General features: G+C 37.1%; 2 protein-coding genes across 7 annotated transcripts in view; one reads left to right on the plus strand and one right to left on the minus strand.

Annotated features, from left to right (window-relative positions):
* The window catches only part of PTAR1 (protein prenyltransferase alpha subunit repeat containing 1), a 39,552-nt gene extending 37,237 nt beyond the window's left edge, over nt 1-2,315 (minus strand). The window contains exon 1 of one of the 3 annotated variants that reach the window (XM_029203424.1): nt 2,143-2,315. In XM_029203424.1, coding sequence (XP_029059257.1) covers nt 2,143-2,228 — 86 coding nt within the window. In that variant the 5' untranslated portion in view covers nt 2,229-2,315. Of the gene's footprint in view, nt 1-1,839; nt 1,948-2,142 lie in introns of those variants that run through there. The other 2 variants (XM_029203425.1, XM_029203426.1) reach the window with 2 other exon arrangements.
* Nucleotides 2,316-2,381: 66 nt separating this feature from the next.
* Nucleotides 2,382-16,609, plus strand: part of CUNH9orf135 (chromosome unknown C9orf135 homolog) — a 239,423-nt gene continuing 225,195 nt past the window's right edge. For 2 of the 4 annotated variants that reach the window (XM_029203432.1, XM_029203427.1), the window contains exons 1-2: nt 2,404-2,507; nt 7,865-7,971. The gene's annotated coding sequence lies outside the window, so the exon portion shown is untranslated. Of the gene's footprint in view, nt 2,508-7,795; nt 7,972-16,609 lie in introns of those variants that run through there. The other 2 variants (XM_029203430.1, XM_029203428.1) reach the window with 2 other exon arrangements.

Here is a 16,609-nt window from a genome sequence, read left to right on the forward strand (position 1 = left end):
TATGATCTATCTTGTATTTGTAGAAAAGAGGAAAACAAAAAGAATAAAAAACTTTCTTTTATAATACTGAAAAGTGTAATTAGGTACTAACTTTGAAGGTGAATGATGCCTTTTTCTTTTAACTAGAAATAGAGCATATGTATTTTGGAAGTAAAAGGGTTAGATGAGGGGAGGAAGTATGAGCAATTTTGAAAAGTCCAAATTATAAGACATTTTAAAAGACGCATTGTAATATTACTGGAGATATTGTTACTGTAGGGAATATGTACTAAAATATAGCTGAAGATTAATATTAAACAATGAGTTAAGCTATTTAAAATTTTCAGATCTATATCATTATTTCATATTTTTTCAAATGCTCAAATTATTTCAAACTTTAAAAAATACTGAATGACCCAAATGTTTATTAATAAGTTATGCACTGGCACAGAGCAGATTGATGAGATCTCATAAAAAATGCGATTGGGGGGGCATTAAAGTCCTTTATGAGTTTCAATAAATATGATCCAGAAGAATTGGGATGTGTCCCAAACTGCACTGTGTCAACCTGCCAGGCCAATGAACACTCAAACTCAAGTTTTTTCAAATATGAAATACTGATGCTTTTCTAGTCTACTTCAAAGAAGACAAACTAAGATGATTACTGTACTTATTAGACTTCTTTCTAACCTCCTCAATTTCTTTAAGAAAAATAACCCCAAATGATGAGAAAATAGTCATTTCATTTGTCCAACTTTTTTTTTTTTTTTTGAGAATGTCTCTTATTTGCACTAAAGCTCTCATTCTCAAAAGGGGACTGAAAGACTGATATACAACAAGGCATCAAAGCATTCTTTAGAAGGCCCAGTGCCCACTATGGTTACTGCCAGGAAATCATTCCAAACACTCTCATTCTGAAAAAGGCAGCAGTCACAAGGGGAAAGGAAGTGGATGCTGTCAGAGGTGGCAGGTGTGTTTTGAGGCCAGCAGTGTCTTGTTTTTAATGAGGCACAGTTGCAGGTCTCCAACTGTGTGCCACCAGGGAGCAAGACATCTGAGGGCATCACCTTGAAGGAAAAGAACACTTCATTTAGATGAAGGTTTGGCACCTCTTTTCAGCAGAAAAGCTTAAGGAGTTAGAATGCTTAAAAAGAATAATTCATGCATTCCAGTTTAAAGAAAAAAATATTTTTTAAAAAAACAAAACTCCATAAGCAATTAGGTAAAGTGAAAACAATGTAAAACTCGATTCCATGTTTCTTTCTTTTGAGGGAAGGAGGGATGAAGGATAGGAAAATAGCTACACTCTTGCTTCTTCCTTACTCTTTTGTACAATGTGTAGATATATCTCTTCTTTAATAGCTTCTTTTTCGTTACATAAAAGCAGAAGTATCAGACAGAATACAGTCTCTTACCGGATCTTCCCGGAGTACTCCAAGTAAAATCGAAAGGAAGGAGGGAAAGATACATGTGTCAGTTCTGTGGTGTCCTACTTAAAGAGGGCAGCAGCGTTTGAATAAAAAAACAATTAATATGCTCCCTGTAACTATGAATCAGCTAATGCTAAAAAGTGTCGAGGTTTCATCTGCTTCCCACCAGACCCAACTTGTGTCTACAGAAGCTACTCTCTTGAGAATGCCCTGTTCACCTTCAAAACAAAATGTTTCATCGAAGTTCCTCTACAATTTTGGGACAGGTGAGGCGAAAGTCAAAAGCAGCCTCAAGCTACCTTCGGCTAGTAAACTGAGAGGGTTTTGGCCCATGGAGACTAAGATGATTAGTAACCCCTTCTTACCAAGGTCCAGGATGAACCTCAAAAGAGTTGTGTTAACAAAGCACATACAGACCCACACCGTGTACCTTAATCGGATGTGGGACGTGGACACACGGGTGAAGTCTTTCGAGTTTCGTGAACTCCTGGGAAAGGGGTGGGAGGGAGGTCACGTCTAAGGACTCGCCCGAGAGCTTGTTCCGGTAGCGAAAAGCTGACCCCGCGGCGGCCGACAACTACCGGGCCCCGACCCAGCTCCGTCGGCTCTTGTGAGCAGCGCGCGGGTCAAGACCTGCAGTCCGAGGTCGGCTCGAGGCTTGGCCCCGCCCCCTCCCGCCCCCGACGACCCCCGGAGGCGGCGGAGGCGGGGGCGCCGCCGGCGCGCGACTCACATGTGCGGGTTCCTCCTGAAGGCGTTCGTGATGTCCTTCACCACCCGCTGCACCAGGACCGCCACCTCCTCGCTTGTCTCGGCCATGTTGGCGGCGTCCGCTGCGGCTCGGGAGCGCCTCCGGGAGAGCGCCGAGCCACCCGCGGGAGTTCCCGGGGAGCGCGCGCGTGAGCGCCGGTTTGGCCGCGCCCCTGCCCCCGCCGTGGAGGCCGCCGCCGAGCACTTCCGGGTCAGCCCGCGGTCGGCCGGTGTGTGGTCCCTGACGAGGCTGAGGCTGGCAGCTTGGTCCCTGACTTCCTCTCGTAAGCGAGTTTCTAAGCGCCCGAGAAGATTCTGCAGACTCATTTGCAGTTACCTCAGGTCGCTGTATTACACTTTTTATTTTAGTTTCTGGTCTACTGGGGACCGAGGAGGGAGGGGTCCTAAGGTCACTCCCAGAGCCGGGGTCTGGCCTGAATACCCCGCCCAGAGCACCCGTCCTCAGCTGTTCTGGAAAGGAGCCAGTCCCAGAATGCTCCTGGAGGAAAGTTTAACCGAGAGTGAAGATCCTCTTAAGCAGTTAGTCCCTTGGCGTTCTGAGAGCTTGTTCCCTGTATTTTCTTAGTTGGAGGGATGAGGCCGTCCAGAGACACCCTTGGCGGAATGAGGCCCAGTCGGACCGTATTGGTGACTTCAAGCTTTTGTACCTGCGTGCCAATTTCAGCCACTAAGCAGATGCTTTCAAAAAGTTAATTTAAAAAATTTAATAAATGGATTAAAGGAAGAAAAAGGAAAGGAAAGGAAAAGTTATTTGCTCTCTCCATATAGGGAGTAGAAGTACAGAGGTATTTTTTAGATTTTCTACATCGAGTGTACCTTGCTTTGCACATCATTTGGTGTCCTATGAACGTTGCGTGTTAGTTTTGGAGTTAAAAAACCAAGTCCCTGGCAAGGTTTGCTCTTAATAGCTATTTGCCTTGCTACAAATAATTTTTATAAGAAAAACTGGCATTCTAGTCCATTAGGATTTTGAAATGCTGTAATTCAAATTTTCATGTATCAGATTTTCTTTCAACCACTGTGTTAGAAAAAATCCAGCTGCTTTTGTTTCTTTTTACTTAATCCTTGAAGTCTTTTAGAAACTTTTTTTTTTAAAGCAAACTCAATGTTTAATATAAACATATGAAGAGCATTTGAAGTAGGGTTGATGATTGTGAAAGTAAAAACCATCCACTGGATGCAAAATTATAAAGCAGTGAATGAGAAATATAAATTATATTCAGTGGTCGATACTCCCTATGGGTACGTTTAGAAAGGCTACACCTGCTGTATGGACTTTGGCCTTGTGGTTTTAAAAGAAATGAGCTAGAAGTTTCATAAAATTATAGAAAAGCAAGATGGACAGGTTTGATTTAGTAAGGTCAAAGAAACCTTAACATATTGACAAGTTCTCAAATGAGTCAGTGGAGTGAATTTGTGTTTAGATTCCAGGGCCAAAGACAACTTCAAATGTCCTGATTACTCTTAAAATGTAGTCAGTTCTGAAATGGTTTGAGTTCACTGATAAGTCGTCTTCCTATTCTATTAATCAGAGCCTTGCATCCTTTCCTGATAAAAGTGGGAAATAAATCCTGACTTCTGGGGCAGAGCTTAAAGGACACACTCAGAAATACGACATTTTTTTCAAAGAATTTATTTTTATCTTAAAAATTAGTGTGATTTTTGTATTTCACTCTAATATATTTAACAGGAAAAACAACAGCAACAGCAAACTTTATTCCCAAATCTTGAAGTGAAATTGATGTTCCAGGAAGATAACATCCTATATGATTCGGTGTGTCCCCTTCCAACACACACACACACACACACACACAGAGACACACACACACACTACCTTCATTTGAAAGGTGTGAATTATATGTCTCATGTTTCTTCTAAGAGTTCACAAATTGTTTCACCCAATTATTAAAGATCTGCTATGTTTAGAACTTGAATTTTTTATAGTTAGAGCATACTAGGACTGTGACCCAATCCCCTTATTTTGCTGATAAGGAAGCTGAGGTTCAAAGGAGAATTGAAATTCATGTGACTTTAATAATGATATGTTTATAAGAATAGGATATGATGAATTTAGCATGATTTTGTTGAAGGATTCAAAGATTTATGTTCAGGGATCTGCAAAATACACTTACTAATAATGAAATATTTTAAATAGCTTAAATGCCCAACTTTGGGGATTGATTAAATTACAGTAAATCTATATGATAAAATACTGTTTAGTCATTTAAAAGCTCATTGTAACTAGGAGAATATGTAGCAAATGCTTAGGAGGAAGTATATTTATAGGAGAATTTTATTTTCTAAGTAACACGAAGAACAAAATATAATTTTTGTAATATAAGAAGTTTTTAAAGTATATGTTAATAAAAACATGGATATATTTATTTGTTAATTAGCCAACTCTTATGCATAATAATTTTCTTAGAGATTGATTTTTAAGCAACCATAACTCGCTTAAAATTTAATCTCCCCAAAATCATGCCTTTCATATTTTAGGAGACTATTTGACAGTCCTGTGAATGTATTTGACAGTCCTCCCATACCCTCCCCCAAATCATTCCTTTCATATTTTAGAAGACTATTTGATGATGGAGGAAAAGGTAGATATATAATGACAAAAACAAGTACCAAAACAGCATATAAGACAATTATATATGTAACCGAGAAGGACCCCATGGGGCCTTCCCAGGACAGGCCTTCCCCCATATCCTCTGCTTTAGCTCCTCTATGAAGTACCTAGATAGTAGTATTTGATGCAAATTTCCTGAGTTGTTTTCCAGATGTGAACATCCCCCACCCCCCCTCACCAAATGGAAGAAACTACTTGACCTTGAGCACATAGCCCCAGGCCTCCTGGAGCTTAAGGACTGATAATGTTAACCCTTGTGACACCACCCTGCTACCCCACTGTCAGCCAATCAGAGAACTATGCATAAGCTGATCACATACTCTGCAACCCCCCTCCCTCATCTGGCTTTTAAAAGTCCTTTGCAGAAACCCTTTGGGGAGCTCAGGGCTTTTTAGGGCCTGAGCCACCTCATCTCCTTGCATGGCCTTGCAGTAAACCTTTCTCTGCTCCACACTCCGAAGTTTCAGTTTGTTTGGCCTCACTATGCGTTGAGCACACGAACTTGCATTAACATATATAGATGTTGACAAAAAATTATTCAATAGTTGATCTAAGAAAGAAATGGAAAATTTTATTCAAGCCAACCTGAGGATTATAACCCAGGAGATAGTCTTTCATGAAGCTCTGAGAACTGTTCCACTTATTAGAGTTCAATGCACAGTTATATAAGTTTTTGAGACAAGGTGTGATACGTCAAATAATGTATCATTGACAGTTTACACAATCCAAATCTACACATACAAAGCAAGTAGTGGTCATGGGTTATCATGGCCCCTTACAAGATTAAGAAGGAAGGTTATTTTCTTTCTGAAGGAGTTGTGACTCTTTGTGAGGTTAAGAAGGAACATTATCTCCTAAGGAGGTCTGGCTAACACAAATTCACAACACATGCTAAAGGGGAGGGAGGAAGCACAACCAGGCAAAGAAAAATTTTATGTTTAAACTTCTCATCTTGCCATAAAAAATGAATTTTATTTCATCATATACAAAACAAATTGTACATAATATAAATATAATTATATATATAAGTATTAGACTGGGATGGTATAAACTAAAATGTTAACAATGGTTATCTCCATATGATAGAACTACTAGAGATAATTAAGACCTATAAATATACATTCTTTATATTACTCTGGTTGTTCCAGTCTTTCTACAATGAAAAACCTAATGTATGTGTTGAGGGCGCTGGTGGGAAGAAAGACACCAAGGTTGTTTTAATGACAGACCTAGTACAGTTGACTCTTGAACAACATGAGAGTTTGGGGAGCTGACCCTCCACACAGTCAAAAATCTGAGTATAATTTACAGTCAGCCCTCCATATCCCTGGTTCCAATTCCTCCTTTTCTGTGGTTCAGTATCTGGGGATTCAGCCAAACCTGGATCACAGAACTGTAGTATTTACTATTGAAAAAAAAATTTGTGTATAAGTGGACCTGTACAGTTTAAACTCTTGTTGTAAAATGGTACAGATGAACCTGTTTGCAGGCTGAAATAGAGACACAGATGTTGAGAAAAAACGTATGGACACCAAGGGGGGAAAGCGGGATGGGGTGGTGGGATGAATTGGGAGGTTGAGATTGATATCTATACACTAATATGTATAAAATAGATAACTAATAAGAACCTGCTGTATAAAAAATAAAATAAAATTCAAATAAAATCAATAAACTGCAAAAAAAATAACTTATTGTTCAAGGGTCAACTGTAATTACCTTTGTGCAGAGTTGTAGATGACCTTATAATCTGTTTTCATCTTTGCTCTGTATTATTCCACTTTTATCACTATGATGTGTCATTTATTTACTCCATTATTTGGATTGAAGTCCATTTTACTATGGTAACATTATGCAAGATAGAGTGTAAATAGTACTAAACATGTTTTTACCATGTGCTATTATTATAAAAACAACAAGTTTATTTCCTCCATTAAAATAATTAAGTGCTCAATTTTAAGTGCTTCATTATAATATTACCATTGTGACTAAATATATACTTATAGTATACCAAACCTCAACCTTAATCACTCCTAAGATTTAAAATCAAAGAACTTACGAAGAAATAGGAGAAGGGAAATATAATACTAGTCAAGAAGTCACGATATCAATGTCTTTTTATGAATTCTTCAGAAAAATCAGTAGGAGTAATGTTATCTGTAAAGTTTTTATTAAAAACCATTTCAAGAAAAGGAATAGAAATTAATAAATAATTTAAAAAGACATGTACATTAAACTTAGGGGAGTTTTGGTATACATTTTGCCTCAGTGTGTGTAGGTTTATTTTCCCAAATACATAACTTCATGTATGATCAAGAACTATTTTTTTTTAAGTCACAAAATCATGAATTGCAAATGACATCTATTCTTGTACTTAGTTGATATATCTAGTACTTCATTATTCTTTTCTATTGTTACTATTTATTTATAATTAAAGTATCATTGATTTACAATATTGTGTTAGTTTTAGGTATACAGCAAAGTGATTCAGTTATACATATATACACACATATATATATATTTTTTCAGATTATTTTCCATTATAGGTTATTATAAGATATTGAATATTGTTCCCTGTAACAATTCACTATTATAATTGTTGAGATAAAGATAAGAAAATGCATGTGATAGCACCTTTAAACTGGGAGCACTATACAAATTATTACTTATTTCTATGAGTTGACACAACATCATTACAGGTAAATCAGTATTAAACCACAATAGTAAACTAAGATGACGCTTAATACTAACTTTCAAAATGAAACTCTATTGTTTAATATTCTAAAGAGAATTATACTACTATTACAATTAATTTCCTAATCAAAACATGAACTTTTTTTAACCAGACAAAGTAGGTAAATGTTATAAAGATGCTTATCATGACAGTGACTTTAAATGACCAGTTAGTACTGATGTTGGAATCCATGATGATAGAGGAATGAAGATACTAGTTGCATAATATGGTTTTTGTTGCTGAGTAACTGGTGCTTTATTTTTCTTGACATTTGATAGTTCCAAACTGTCATCCTTTTCCTTTATCCTCTTCTCCCTACCACAGAGGCCCAGGAAACCCATGATGTAATCTTCAGAAAAGAACAGGAGAAAATGTCTGGAGAGAAAAAGAGCCAATCCAGGCCTTGCATGTGGAAACAGCTAGGGAGACGGGTATGTCTCTATGATGGATTCAATGTTTCTCATGTACTGAAGATGTCAAATTTTTCTAGGAATTTCTTAGTAATATGCCATTTAGTGGATGACTAAGGGAAAGAAGTATCCTAATATGAGTACATTCTTGAGGAGTTATTTTTTTGCTTTGTGTTTTTCTTATTCTTCAGTGTAAATATGACAATCATGTAATAGACTTAGGTTAAAAAATCATAACTGAAAATTTAGGAAAGTAGTAAAAGCTTCATTTTTACTACCAAAGAGGTTTAGTTGAGACTTCTTCGGTAACTGTCTAAAAGTAAGACAGAGCTATATCTCCTCTTCTTTCATCTCACTTCTTAAGCTAATTTTTCAACTCAGAAATTTTATAATAAAAATATACCATATTTCTCAGTTTATTCCTATTTCCATGTTTTAAGCCACCTCTGACACTTATCAAAATTAACAACAGGCCAAAATCACCCATAGGAAATGATGAACTTTCTTTGTTAAATGTTGAATTATGCCCTAACTTGTAGTGTAGTATTTATAGAGACTGACAGTCTGAGTTTTAGGAAGGAATGCCAAAGAGTAACTCCCCAATTAACATCTTCTGGCTTTAGGCACTTGAATTTCTATGGTAAGTCTGCAAAATCACCATCAGTGTGCAAAAAAGAACAGTGCAGAATGTTGTGTATTGGGTTCATAGAAGGAGAAGGTTAAATACCACCTCTGAGGGATGAGACTCCAAGTAATTGTACTTATTTATTCCACAAATTTTAATGAATGTTACTGTGTTTAAGACATTGTGCTTGCTGCTAGGTATACGGTGGTGAGAAAAACAGACATTATTCTTGCCTTCTTGTAGGACTTACCATCTAATGGAAGAGATACACAATATTCAAGTAAACAGAAAAATGTATAATGAAAAATTATAATACATGACACAAAAGGTAAAAGCAAGGCACCATGCTAGATGATAACAGTGTGGAGTAAGAGCAGAGCTTTAGACAGTGTGGTCAGGGAAACCTATTCCAGGTGGTGATATTTAAGCTGAGACCTGAAAGATAAGAAGGAACCAGCCCTGTGAGAAGCAGGGGAAGAGCCTCATCACTAGTGGAAACAGTATGTGTGAAGTCCTTAAGAAGAAGAGAGTTTACATAGCATGTCTCAGAAATTGAAAGAAGGCCAAGCTAATAACTTTTACTGACCTGAAAGTGTTTGTAAAGTGATTTCAGATTTAGTATTGCTTTCACCTGGATGTCAGCTATGAGCATGATTGCTTAGTTCCAGTTTTTCTTACTTTCTGTTTCCTCTTTTTTCTTTTTTGTACCACACTGAACAGCTCACCAAGGACAGCTCATGTCACATGGTTACGTGGTGTCCCATGGTCAGGTATTTAGTCATGAAGCCCAGTAGCAAACCCAGAACTGTTTCTCAAAAGGCTAATATTTATTAATAGTAGAGGACGGGCTTTTTTCCAAAACCCTAAGAGTGTTGCCATGACATTTAAAAAAAAATTTTTGCTACCACTGGATCTTCTCGGTCATATGGCCCAAAATCAGCTTGCATGGAAGCTCTGGGATCCACTCAAAACTATGAGTTACTCAGTCAATTATTCCAACTAGAACATTTGAATAGACTACATATTGTCTCCTGAATCTAAAGTGGCCCATGTGTCTCTCAGTGGTAGAGTGTACAAGATGAAGCAACTTGTCCTTCACGTTGATAGAAATATTGTGACATGCCCCAGACTACTGGACTCTTAGAAGTTTCACTATCATGACAGGCTCCTGAATGTTTTAAGAACTTACCTAGCATCCTCTGTCATGTATGTGTTTTGCCAAGGCATGTAGCATATTTGTTACTACACATGAAGTCAAATACCTAAAAGGAAAAAAGGACTAAAGCTCTCATTATATACTCAAGACTCTTGTATTTTTTCCTTGTAGCATATATTAAATGCAATTAACAGTTGTCTAATTAGTTCAATATCTTTATCATTCTATAGAATGTAACTCCACAAGGGCTAGAACCCTATTTTTCCTGTTCAGTGCTGTGTATCTGTACCTTGCCTTGCATATAATGGGCTCTCAATTAATATGTAAATGTATGGATAGATGAATGAAAGAAAAGAAATGGAAAAAAATAAGAAAGGATAGAATAGCCAACATGTAGCATAGATAAAGAAGCTGTAGAGGAACTCACCTAGGAATTTAGTTAGAGGCTGAATCGTGAGGAAACTTGAGACCATATTTTGGCAGTTGAAATTTTTCTAAAGGGTTGCAGGGAGCCATTGAAGGGGTTTATGCTTCTCCGTTGAAATCCACCCATTTTTCAAGGGTGCTCTCCTTACTTTATACTATGTTTAGTTATACATACATACATAAATTGAGCACATACATGTATCTATACATACACAGTTTTGAGTTTTATCACATAATGAAATGAGGGAATCCATTTCATCTTTGTTTTCCTAGTACCTGGCATATTACCTGAACATAGTAAGCACTTCAGCATTTGTCAAATGAACAAATAAAGGCCCAGTTCAAATGCCACTTCTCTACTTTAATTAAATTACCTCTTAGAATTAACTCATTTACAGGAACAGTTATGCTATCTGACCCCCTTAAAAATCTCAGTGTGCTGTGGACCTGCACTTAGGGTAAAGAGGTCTACGGCATAGGTTTGCATAATTACTCTTATTTAAACAGGTTATTTTATTAAAGAGTTTATTTTATTTACACGGTAAGTTATTAAACAGTATTAATTATTTACCAGTATTTTATTTAAACAATACATTTATGTCTTGTTACTTTAAAGGGGTGACAAAACAAGTTTCTTTCAGATTTTACTTTTGCATTATATACAAAGGAACTATTAACTTTTTACTTGTTTTTAAGGGACCGTATATTTTATAGATAGGATTAATGTGGGTTTTTTTGTTTCTGGCCTTTACTTGTACATTTGCCAAGTTTATGAATTGTTATTCGGCACAATCATTCATTTGAAGTGTACATAAAAAAGAAATTTGGCGTAAAGCCACAAATCATTAGTTGATGGATTTTTAACTAAAAAAGAAAGTAAGGTGTTTAACTCTAAGAAATTTCAACATACAACCACATTGACAGCAGAGATTTCTATCTAGATTCATACGACAGCCTTACTGAGATGTTTTTGGATTTGTTACATGTAAGTCACTAATCACAAATAAAGCAAAAGTTGATTTTTGTGTGTGTATTATGACAACATATTTTATTTGCAGGTAAGATTTTTAAAAATATTTTTTCATTTTTTTTTGAGATATAATTGACATATAGCACTGTATAATTTTAAGGTGTACAACATAATGATTTGACCTACATACATCATGAAATGATTACTACAGTAGGTTTAGTGAACATCCATCATCTCAGACAGACACAAAATTAAAGAAATAGAAAAAGAAAGTCTTTTTCCTTTTGATGAGAACACTTTGGATTTACTCTTTTAACAACTTTCATTTATAACATACAGCAGTGTTAATTATCTTTATCAAATTGTACATTACATCCCAAGTACTTATTTATTTTATAATTGGAACTTTGTACTTTTGACTGCCTTCATCTAACCCTCCCTCCCTCCCACCCCTCACCTCTGTTGGCTGCAAATATGATCTCTTTTTTAATGAGTTTGTTTGTTTGTGTTTGAAGTATAATTGACCTGTAACACTACGTTAGTTCCTGGTACACAACATAGTGATTCGATATTTCTCTACATTTTAAAATGATCATCACTAGTTGTCATCTGTCACCCTACAAAGATATTATATAACTATTGACTATACTCCCCACATTGTACATTTCATACTCGTGACTCTTTTTTTTTTTTTTTAATTCATGGCAGTTTATTTAATTTAAAAATAAAAACAGAAACAATAAAACAAAACAAAAATCAGTTTCCAATGAAAATACAAACACTTTGGGTGGTTATCCAGCTTTCTTTTTCCCTGTAGGCTATCCTGGGCTCAAACCAATCAAATGAATGAAAACCAGTTTTGATAGGAGCCATAAAGCATGTTGCACCAATTAAATTACACCAATATATTATTATAATATGTTTGAAATGCCTTTCAGACCAATATATAAAAAAGACAAATTCAAATTAAAAAGTCAACATTTTATTACCAAAAAAAAAAAAGAAATTAAAGTCACAACACAGATTAAAAAAAAAAATGTGCAGTCAGGTTTCTCTTTTTTTCATTTATTTTGTAACTGCAAGTTTGTACTTCTTAATGTCCCTCACTTATTTCCCTCCTCCCCCCACCCTTCTCCCCTCTGGTAAACACCTGTTTGTTCTCTGTATCTATGACATTGATTCTGTTTGGTTATGTTTGTTCATTTGTTTTTTAAATTCCACATGTAAGTGAAATCATATGGTATTTGTCTTTCTCTGTCTAACTTATTTCACTTAGCACAATACCTCTAGGGCTGTCCATGTTGTCACAAGTGGCAAGATTTCATTCTTTTTTATGGCTGAGTAATAGTCCATTGTGAATATATACCACATCTTCTTTATCCATTCATCTATTGTTGGGCACTTGGGTTGCTTCCATATCTTGGCTATTGTAAATAAGGCTGCAATGAACATAGAAGTACATATATCCTTTCTAATTAGTGTTTTTGTTTTCTTTGGATAAATACCCGGGAGTAGAATTGCTGGATTGTATGGTAGTTCTATTTTTAGTTTTTTGAGGAATCTCCATACTGTTCTCCATAGTGGCTGCACCAGTTTACATTCCCACCAACAGTGCATGAGGGTTCCCTGTTTTCCACATCCTCACCAACACTTATTTGTTGTCTTTTTGATAATAGCCATTCTGACAGGTGTGAGGTAGTATCTCATTGTAGTTTTGATTTGCCCTTGGGGGTGGGGCTGGGTCCTGCGTCCTCTGGTGGATGGTGCCAAGTCCCAGGGTGACTGGAACCTTGGGGGGTCCTACAGCAGCCAGCCTACTGGTTGGTGGGGTTGTGCTCCCACCCAGCTAGCTTCCTGGCCCGGAGTGTCCCAGGACTGGTGCCCACCAGCTAGTGGGCAGGACTAGGTCCCAGCACTAATAAGCTAGAGGGAGGGTTCCAAAATGGCACTTACCAGCACCAGTGTACTTGTGGTGGGATGAGCTCCCTAAAAATGGCTGCTGCCAGCATCCATGTCCCCAGAGTGAGTTTCAGCTGCCTTCTTCCTCTCCCAGAGGCTCTCCAAGATCAAGAAGTGGGTCTGACCCAGGCTGCCTTCAAATTACTGCTTATGCCCTTGGTCTTGAAGCATGTGAGATTTGTGTGTGCCTTTTAAGAGTGGAGCCTAGGGCTTCCCTGGTGGCGCAGTGGTTGAGAGTCAGCCTGCCGATGCAGGGGACACGAGTTCGTGCCCCGGTCCGGGAAGATCCCACATGCTGCAGAGCAGCTGAGCCCGTGAGCCATGGCCGCTGAGCCTGCGCGTCCGGAGCCTGTGCTCCGCAACGGGAGAGGCCACAACAGTGAGAGGCCCGCGTACCGCAAAAAAAAAAAAAGTGGAGTCTATTTCTCATAGTCTTCTGGCTCTCCCCAAATCAAGCCTCACCGGCCTTCAAAGCCAAATGTTCTGGGGGCTCATCTTGCTATGTAGGACCTTGGGTCTGGGGAGCTCCTGATGTAGGGCTCAGACCCCTCACTCCTTGGGGAGAACCTCTGCAATTGTAATTATTCTCACATTTACGGGTTGCTCACCTGGGGGGTCTGGGTCTTGATTATACCATGTCTTTGCCCCTCCTACCCATTTCATGTGGTTCCTTCTTTATATTCTTAGAGAGATCTTCTTTATATTCTTGAGAAGATCTTTTCTGATGGTTTTCAGGTCCCTCTCATGGATAATTGCTCGGTAAATAGTTGCAATTTTGGTGTGCCTGTGAGAGGAGATGAGCTCAGGGTCTTCCTACTCCACCATCTTGGTCACTCCCCCAAGATGTTTCATTCTTAACATGGAATCATGCAAAAATCTTGGGCAATAAATTAATAGAGATAATGTTTCTTTGCTGTATAATTTAATAAATAAAAGCAATGATTTAGCAACTGTAGAGTTTTTAGCTGAACTAACCATTTATTAGCTATTAATGAGGTATTATAAGAAGGAATGTTAGTTGACTTCTATTCTTAACATGTGTTGAAGTATTTTATTAAAGTTAAAATGCCTCATTGTAAGGGAAATTGTAATGTAGAATTCTGAGGTTCTTATTCCGTTATTCCATTTTAGACTGAATGGCAAAAATTACCATCAGTACATGCAGTATTGTCAGATATTTTAAATTACATTTTGTTTCGTTATTCACTTAAATTTGTTTATTTTATAGGAAGCTAATTCACATGAAATTTATTATAAGATAGACTTACAAGGACATTCTTACCTTTCTATTTTCTCTTTTAGAAAAGCCTACATTTTCACCATGTTTAAATTGCATTATGCAATTGTGATTTCTTAGTGTTATGAAGAATGTAGTGAGGCTTAGCTGTCACATCGTGGACTGGTAAAAATGGCATCATGGAAATGCTGTTAACGTGGTTGTCAAAAGAATGAAAGATAAAAGGAACAGACAGAAAACTAATAACAGTTTAAACAGTTAAAACTGGGTAACAGTTTACTGGAAAAAATTTATAGTTTCTATAGTTTAGTCATAATGAACAGGAATTACAAATATTGAACATAGTATAACTTTTCAAAAATTTTCCTTCCATTTCTTTTGCCACTTGACAGCAAGGAAATGAATTTTGAATTAAATACATAAGCTGTTGTATTCATGTGTATCTTATATTTTTAATGTAAGATGGAAAGCTGGCTTACAGCCACTTTTTTAATGCATAAAAGCAGTCTTAATGAATGCTAACAAAGTCGTACAGTCTTATGAATATTATTTGCTTGAAAACCTTCCTGTATTTCATAAACTCTAGCCAAAATGACTTTATGTGTTACTTGAGCAAATTTAATCCTGTGCTAATGAATATGTTCTTTATACAAAATTTCAAATAAAATATAAAAAATGTATTTCAGTTAAAATGATTTTATATTTTCCCCCCAATTTTTTGATAAGATTTAATTTTGACCAAGAGCAGGTCTAATCATATTGTACTTCAGGGCCCTCAAAAGTCCACATCCATTTATAACTGTGTCAGAGTGAATTAGGTTTTTCATTGCCTTTGATGACATACATTTGAGCCAACAGACCATACTCCAATAATAGAACCAACTAATATAAGCTATCTTTTAATCACTTTTTTCATTGTTAAAATCCTTAGGTAAGTCCATGAAACAGTGCCAACTCAATACCAACATCTAGAAAGGATTGGCTCTTTATTACTGGCTCTAACAGAGCTGACAGTTCTCTTTTATTTCAACTAGAAAAGTGTTTTTTTATAAATGTTTTTTTCTTTCAAGAAAAATGAGTGAATCCATTTTAGAAATTTATTTTATACTCTTCTTTAAAAATTAAAGAAATAATTATCTAAGGAGAGTCAGTCTGACTAGTGATAAACCTAAATTATAGATTTTTTTTTTTTTTTTTTTTTTTTGCGGTATGCGGGGCCTCTCTCTGTTGTGGCCTCTCCCATTGCGGAGCACAGGCTCCGGACGCGCAGGCTCAGCAGCCATGGCTCACAGGCCCAGCCGCTCCATGGCATGTGGGATCTTCCCGAACCGGGGCACGAACCCGCCTCCCCTGCATCGGCAGGCAGACTCTCAACCACCGCGCCACCAGGGAAGCCCCTAAATTGTAGAATTTTAATGTGATTTTTTTAAATAACTAGAACTATTAAGTAAATACTTTTAACTTGATTCAATAAAAAGAGGTTCACCCTGAGAAAACCATAATTCAAAAAGTGTCATGTACCACAATGTTCATTGCAGCACTATTTACAACAGCCAGGACATGGAAGCAACCTGTGTCCATCGACAGATGAATGGATAAAGAAGATGTGGCACATACATACAATGGAATATTACTCAGCCATAAAAAGAAATGAAATTGAGTTATTTGCTGTGAGGTGGATGTACCTAGAGTCTGTCATACAGAGTGAAGTAAGTCAGAGAAAAACAAATACTGTATGCTAACACATATATATGGAATCTAAAAAAACAAAACAAAACAATAATGGTTCTGAAGAACCTAGGGGCAGGACAGGAATAAAGACGCAGATGTAGAGATTGGACTTGAAGACATGGGGAGGGGGAAGGGTAAGCTGGGAGGAAGTGAGTGTAGCATGGGCATATATACACTACCAAATGTAAAATAGATAGTGGGAAGCAGCTGCATATCACAGGGAGATCAGCTAGGTGCTTTGTGACCACCTAGAGGGTTGGGATAGGGAGGGTGGGAGGGAGATGCAAGAGGGAGGAGATATGGGGATGTATGTATATGTATAGCTGATTCACTTTGTTATAAAGCAGAAACTAACACACCATTGTAAAGCAATTATACCCCAATAAAGATGTTTTAAGAAAAAAAAAGGTTCATTTATGGTTAGCAGCATCCATCTTCACACAAAACATTCTATTTAATGAAGTATTTCAGTTGAGCAAACATTTGCTGGGTATCTGCTATATGCATGGCATGTCCACAGAGGTGACAAAGATGACCAAAACTAGACCCTGCTCC

Source organism: Monodon monoceros, unplaced genomic scaffold, assembly GCF_005190385.1.
Source record: "Monodon monoceros isolate NGI ecotype Baffin Bay Population unplaced genomic scaffold, NGI_Narwhal_1 Super_Scaffold_5, whole genome shotgun sequence".
NCBI lineage: Eukaryota > Metazoa > Chordata > Mammalia > Artiodactyla > Monodontidae > Monodon > Monodon monoceros.